The sequence below is a fragment of the Diplotaxodon limnothrissa genome, linkage group LG13 (genome assembly GCF_057381915.1).
Source record: "Diplotaxodon limnothrissa isolate DT_005_m linkage group LG13, D_limnothrissa_male_GT1.1, whole genome shotgun sequence".
Lineage (NCBI taxonomy): Eukaryota > Metazoa > Chordata > Actinopteri > Cichliformes > Cichlidae > Diplotaxodon > Diplotaxodon limnothrissa.
The window spans coordinates 28,231,873-28,237,872 of NC_140608.1; the positions used below are offsets into that span (position 1 = coordinate 28,231,873).

The window sequence follows — 6,000 nt, forward strand, 5'->3', positions numbered from 1 at the left end:
ACATGTGCAGCTTGGCACTTGTGCTGTACGTAACAAGTCACGTGACATAACGCTGCGGCTGTGATTGGTTCGGCTCTGCACTACTTAATTTGGTTTGGCTGTTTTTTTTTTTTTTTAAGAGGACAAGAGCGGCGAGGTCTATCGCAATAGTTTAATTTTTCTATCGAGAAAAAGTTATATCGCGATACATATCGTTATCATTCTATCGCCCAGCTCTAGTTTAGGAGTTGAGATTTTTCATGTCCTTGAGTCTCTAGACATAAATTTCATTTTCAGACAGTGAGCACAAAGGTCTGTGAAGATGTCCACGTGCCTGCCAATTTTTTGTGACTATGAGACTTTATATATTATATATTACATTGTAGAGTATAATGAAGGTTTGAGAGACTGGGTATACTAAAGGAGTCACCTTTACGGTGATATAGGGCTGTTCTATATAGGGTTCTATATAGAACCACTCTATGGTTCTCTATAGGGCTGACCTTTCACAATAAAGTTGAAGAGCCTGTTGAGATTTTTCAAAATAAACCAAATCGCAGAGTGTTTTCAGATGAGAAGCTAAAAAGAGCCATCAGCTGCTAAGAAAAAAAAAACAAAACCTTAGGACAGGCTTTCCCCTGCACCACGGGGGTAATAAATACAAAGAAAATTGCCTCCGTTTCAACTTATGTAACACTCGATTCTAGGTACACGACGTCCAGCTGAAAAAACTTTGCACAAGTCGAGTTCAAAGAGATTCACAGAATTTACAGAAAATGTAAAATTTTTGTGATAAATATCGTTGTCGGGACGAAAAATGTCTTATATCAGGATATGAGATTTTGGTGATATCGCATAGCCCTACGGTGATATGATATTTACGAGAGGCAAAACAATCAGTATATGAACATTAACACAGTGATAATAAATACACGGCAGCACAGACTGCACGAAAACAAAAGGAAAAGCAGTGCTTTGATTTTTCTAACCTAAAAAAACAAAAACAAAACAAAAAAAAAGTTCAGATAGTGAAAAATACATAATACATACAAATAAGCTCTGATATCAAACCACTTGATTTCTCTCATGTTTTACATCTCAATTACTCTTTATACACAGATCAACTTTTTTTTGTCCGAGTATAATACTCATTGACTGTTGTGTTTGCTCTTCTTTAAGGTAAGATAAGGTAGAAAGGTAGGAAGTAAAAAAAACTGGAAAAAAACAGACAGGCATCTTCTTAAAGTTCTGACTTTAATCTTTAAAAATCTGTGGTATGAACTGAAGACCAAGGTCCATGTCAGACGACATTAAATCTGCAGGGGTTTGAGAGACTTGTCTGGGAAGTTGAGTTTGGGTTGTTAAAAAACGTGTGAGACATATTGAAAATCACAACAAACAACTGCAGGATGATAACCAGCAAAAGGGTTATGCAACTGACTATTACCAATGGGGGCTAAAAATTTTAATCGTAGTAATTTTTTGGTTTAAGTCTGACATTTACAAGAGAGACTATGTGTAGTAATAATGTTTATATGTTTACATCAAATCTGATCTATAATTTTATCTACTGTAATAATTTTGACCTTCAGTAATCATTAAAAACAACACAATCAAGATAAGACATCAAGATAAAACTATTAATGTGTTATAAATTCATAATGATGTCGAGATTCATCCCCTTTGTTATAAATCCAAAATGCTTTAGATCCTTTATTTCTGATGTTCTTCGGGGTTCTATAATATGCCTCAGATGTTTGCAAATTGCTGCTAATTGCTGGTATTTAATTCTGGCTCTGAGTTTAACCCTGATTAAGACTTAGACTTGATAGGCATTGGTCTCTTTGTAATCACTCAACATGAAGTCAAAGTGCCTCCAGTGATTTTTACCTACTTGCATCCAACAAGAACCATTGGATAATCATCAACAAAAAATTAAAAAAACTTTACTGATGCTTTTCCAGTTCCCTCATTAGCTGAGCAATACAACTTTCAGTGACCCAGCATACTTGAACAGCTCCACGTGGTCTTTATGGTAAAGTAAGATGGAACAACTGTAAAACAATATGGATTTTTGTATCATGAGTTCAGTCACTTCCCATTTCTTAGCCACAAAACAACACACTTTATAATGCAAGCACCAAGTCATTTAGCTCTATAGAGGTTTTGCAGACATGTGATATTAACTTGTTGACCATTTTGGATGTGTAAAACTTCTGAAACAAAATGAAAAACCTGTTAAAAATTATGTAAATGGGACAAACTATAGCAACTATGAGTAAACGAGTCAGTATAGCTCATTTCTGATTAATGACAGTGATACTGAGGTGAATTGTTAGAATTTTCCACTGCTGTGCAGCTGTTAGCTCCTTTTTGCTGCTATTCATGGCTGTTAACGAAACTTCTTTGAAGCCAAATGAACTCTTGTGGTGTGAGAATGTAATCAAACTGGTGATCAGAGTGGAGATAGTTTAAAAGTTTTAGGACACTAGAGTCTAATGTTAGCTGGCATGACGCTAGCTTTTAACATTATGTTGTTGTTTAGCCATCTCATGTCAGCTGTCCAGAGACGACAGCATCGCATGTCTGATCTGCTAAGGATAGCTAATTGCGACAATAACAAAATTAAATTAAATGTGCTTATGTAGAATTTCTTATGTTACAACCCTAAGTTTAGTTGAGGAGAGAGGATGAGGTGGATATGAGAAAGCAAGAGTAGTCCCGGAATAGGCAGCTGAAGAAGATGAGAAAGAAGAAAAAAAAAAAAACCTAGAAAGATATCACGAAAATATAAATGTAAAAATTTTAAATGGTCAAATATTGCTTGAAACTGACAATGGTGATTTCACAAGGTCAAATAATGTAAGATTGTTATACTATTAATCTGACCTTTTTCCAATTCTGTTATCTGAAACAACAGGATAGTGTTTTAGAAAAAAAAAATCTCTTTCTGTCCTTGATTTTTAATGTACCTAACCACGCAGCATGATATAGGCCTTGTGAGGAGGGGGGAACAATAATTTCTATGTTAAGTACGCATATTGGCCATACATATAACATGATTGTTACCGCACATCACGTCCAATATGGTGGACCTCTATAAGATGAGGAAATCAGAGGTGAACATTATGAGCAAATACCATTTCCAAAGCCAATACTCCTTTCTGATATGATATGAGATTCCTCAGCCAAATCAACAGACCTCTATTCAGATTGCCACCAGAATTCAGTGGGTTCTTCCTTTGCCCATATCAATCCACCTTGGACTGCAAATCATAAAAGCAAGCAGGGTTTTTTGTTTGTTTGTTTACACAATATTGCAGAGTCAAAGAGACCAAGAGCACCAAAAACGTAGCTGTTGTAAGGTTCTACCTATTACCTCTTTAGACAAAGTAATAACAGGTGCCATTATAAGAAACGAATCCTAATAAACAGACATTTCAAAATATGCAAATTTTATTAAATAATAAAAGTCAGGATGAAAGACACGCAACCATTAGCAAACGGGTGCCATTAATATGTTAACAATACCAAAGCTTCCTATGGGGCACCCAAACCAACAATGGTAATGAATTTCTCTTTCACCAGTTCTGTAAAAACTCCATCTATGCACTAATGTTCAAACACCATGGTATAATAGTCAGGTATAGGAGGAGCACGTCGTGCTCCTCCTATACCTGACTATACAATGCTTTAACATGTTCCGTCAAAAGTAACTTTCTGACAAACTCTCTAAAGCTTTATTAAGTTAACTGATGTGAACAAACACGTCCACACTGTTACACTGGCACAGTGAGTTTACTTTGAACATCACACCAGTACTTCCAAACAACTGACAGTGCACCCGGTGGGTTGTGAAGTAAAGCACCCGGGGAGCCGCTAGCTAGCCTACTGACTATCACAACAATTCAGCGAAGAACATAGTACCACATCCAAGCGGGTGATAGTAATTCTGATACTTCAGATAGCCACCGTGTAAACTGTAGTTTTAACGACACATCATACATGACCACCAATATGACAGAAACTGACCGGGAAGGTTAACCGGCTAACTGGCACTTTCCAGCTATTAGCAGACATGGGAGATATGTCAAGTTGCAGCTATAGTAAACATTAGCAAACGCAGGTGTTCAAGAAGAACTTGAACTTGTTTGATCATAAACACACCAATGTCCAAAGACGATGACCCTGGTTTAGGCAGAAAAGGCTACATAAATCCTAGTTGCCAAATACCCTGACTAGGCCATGCTAGTAAGAGCTAACATTAGCGGGCTGAGGTTACAACTCAGCCAGTGTCGTGTTTAGTGTCTGTTGACAGTCAGTGTTTGGCTTGTCAAAACTGAAACTGCTGGTGAAATGGCTTGACAGAGGACTCCGATATTTACCGTGCAATGCTGAAGCCTGAAGAATGGCCCCCGAAGTGCCGTCAATTACTTTAATACTGCCGCGGCTGGTGACGGCCAAGATAGCGTTGAGGGCCGGGTGGTAGGACAGGCTTAGCAGGCCCTCCTCGTCGCAACGCAGGCAACCGTCTCTCAGCACAATCCAGTCTGAGGAGGTGGACGAGCCCGAGCCCGGCGAGGCCGCGGCCGCCATCTTTCCTTATTTCTCCCTTCCCTTCCCTTTTAGGTTTGTAAAGATCCGATGGTAGACGTAATACTGCTAAATCTATAAGACTAAGTCCAAACTGTCACTCCTCTGCCACTGCTGACTCCTTTTGCGGCTTCTTCTCCTCCGGCCGTCACCGCAGCAGTGGCTATTCACCATCAGCGCCGACAAACTCCAGGCTGGGCTTTCTGTCAGTTACACTCTAGGTAAACGGAGCTAGCGTATCTCGGCACCACATCCCGCGATAACGCCGACACCAAACGAGAACATCGGCTGGACAAATCATTAAGAACAACAAAACAGTGGCTCCGCAACAAAAAGTACATTAAATTGGTTATATTTTGGTTCTATGCGTTAACTGAATTTTTACAGTGATCATCGGCTTCAAACACTAAACACAGATGAATTTGATATTTCAAGTGAAAAATGTAAATTAGGGCATCATGGAAAAGCACTGCCCAGAAAAAGAGTTTCCTGCAATATTTTTTTTCAGTTAGAATTGGAATGCAACCTAAGCAGACCTTTTTTTTAACTGCACAGTAATGTGAGAAAACAATTAAACCCTGAAAACTTGCTGGGGTCAACCCGAGAGGAAACTGATTTTATTTTTAAATTCTATGCAACTCTAATAAGTCGTTTGCCAGTATTAAAATTAATGTATAAGGAAATTCCATCACTTGTGCAAGTGCTAGGGCAGATTTTATATTCATTTCTCAATAACAGAAAATGTACAGGACTGTGTAGAGCATAGTCTTTTAATCAATATAAAGATAAGAACTTATAATAACTATATAAATAACTTTATTATCATGGGAAACTGGCAGCGCTGTTGTAAGGAGTGGGATCCTCTCATAATAACAGAATTAAAACAGATAAAATGAATAAAAGCAAGATCATTTTTTTTAAAAATACATAGAACTTAATTCACCTTTTCTTCTAAAACATCTGCTATAGCCAATGATGCACCCTGAAAACTTGGAATCAAAACTACTACAACACAATGACCAAACTGATAGTACTCTTACCATCTGTTTTTTGGGCCTCAGAGAGAATTCACAGTGGGTTCCTGCTTAAAAAAATACATCATGGAATTTGCAGTTTAGTTTTCACATTAAGGTGTTAAGTAAATTAAACATATTAAGTAAATCCCTGGACTGTTTTTCTCCACACAAGATAACTTAAGAGGTTACAGTTCTCAATACTTTGCCAACTGACTGATTACATCAGCTTTGTCTCACCAGTCAGCACCGAGCCTAAAGGTCCTGGGCACTAAGTACTTATACAGAGAACATGGATCATTTTCTTTGTGATTTTTCCTTACATGGTGTAAGTGTATGTGAGTTGATATATGAATAATTCATGTACACAACATTCAAAGTAGTTTTGTCAGACTCAACTCTTCTTTGACTTGGA

At 37.8% G+C, this 6,000-nt stretch overlaps 1 protein-coding gene across 4 annotated transcripts in view; it reads right to left on the reverse strand.

Annotated features, from left to right (window-relative positions):
* The window catches only part of birc6 (baculoviral IAP repeat containing 6), a 136,615-nt gene extending 131,828 nt beyond the window's left edge, over window positions 1-4,787 (reverse strand). For all 4 annotated transcript variants that reach the window (XM_085368954.1, XM_085368955.1, XM_085368953.1 and 1 more), the window contains exon 1: window positions 4,365-4,787. In XM_085368954.1, the coding sequence (XP_085225080.1) occupies window positions 4,365-4,575 (211 nt within the window). In that variant the 5' untranslated portion in view covers window positions 4,576-4,787. The remainder of the gene's footprint in view (window positions 1-4,364) is intronic.
* Between the last annotated feature and the right edge of the window lie 1,213 nt (window positions 4,788-6,000).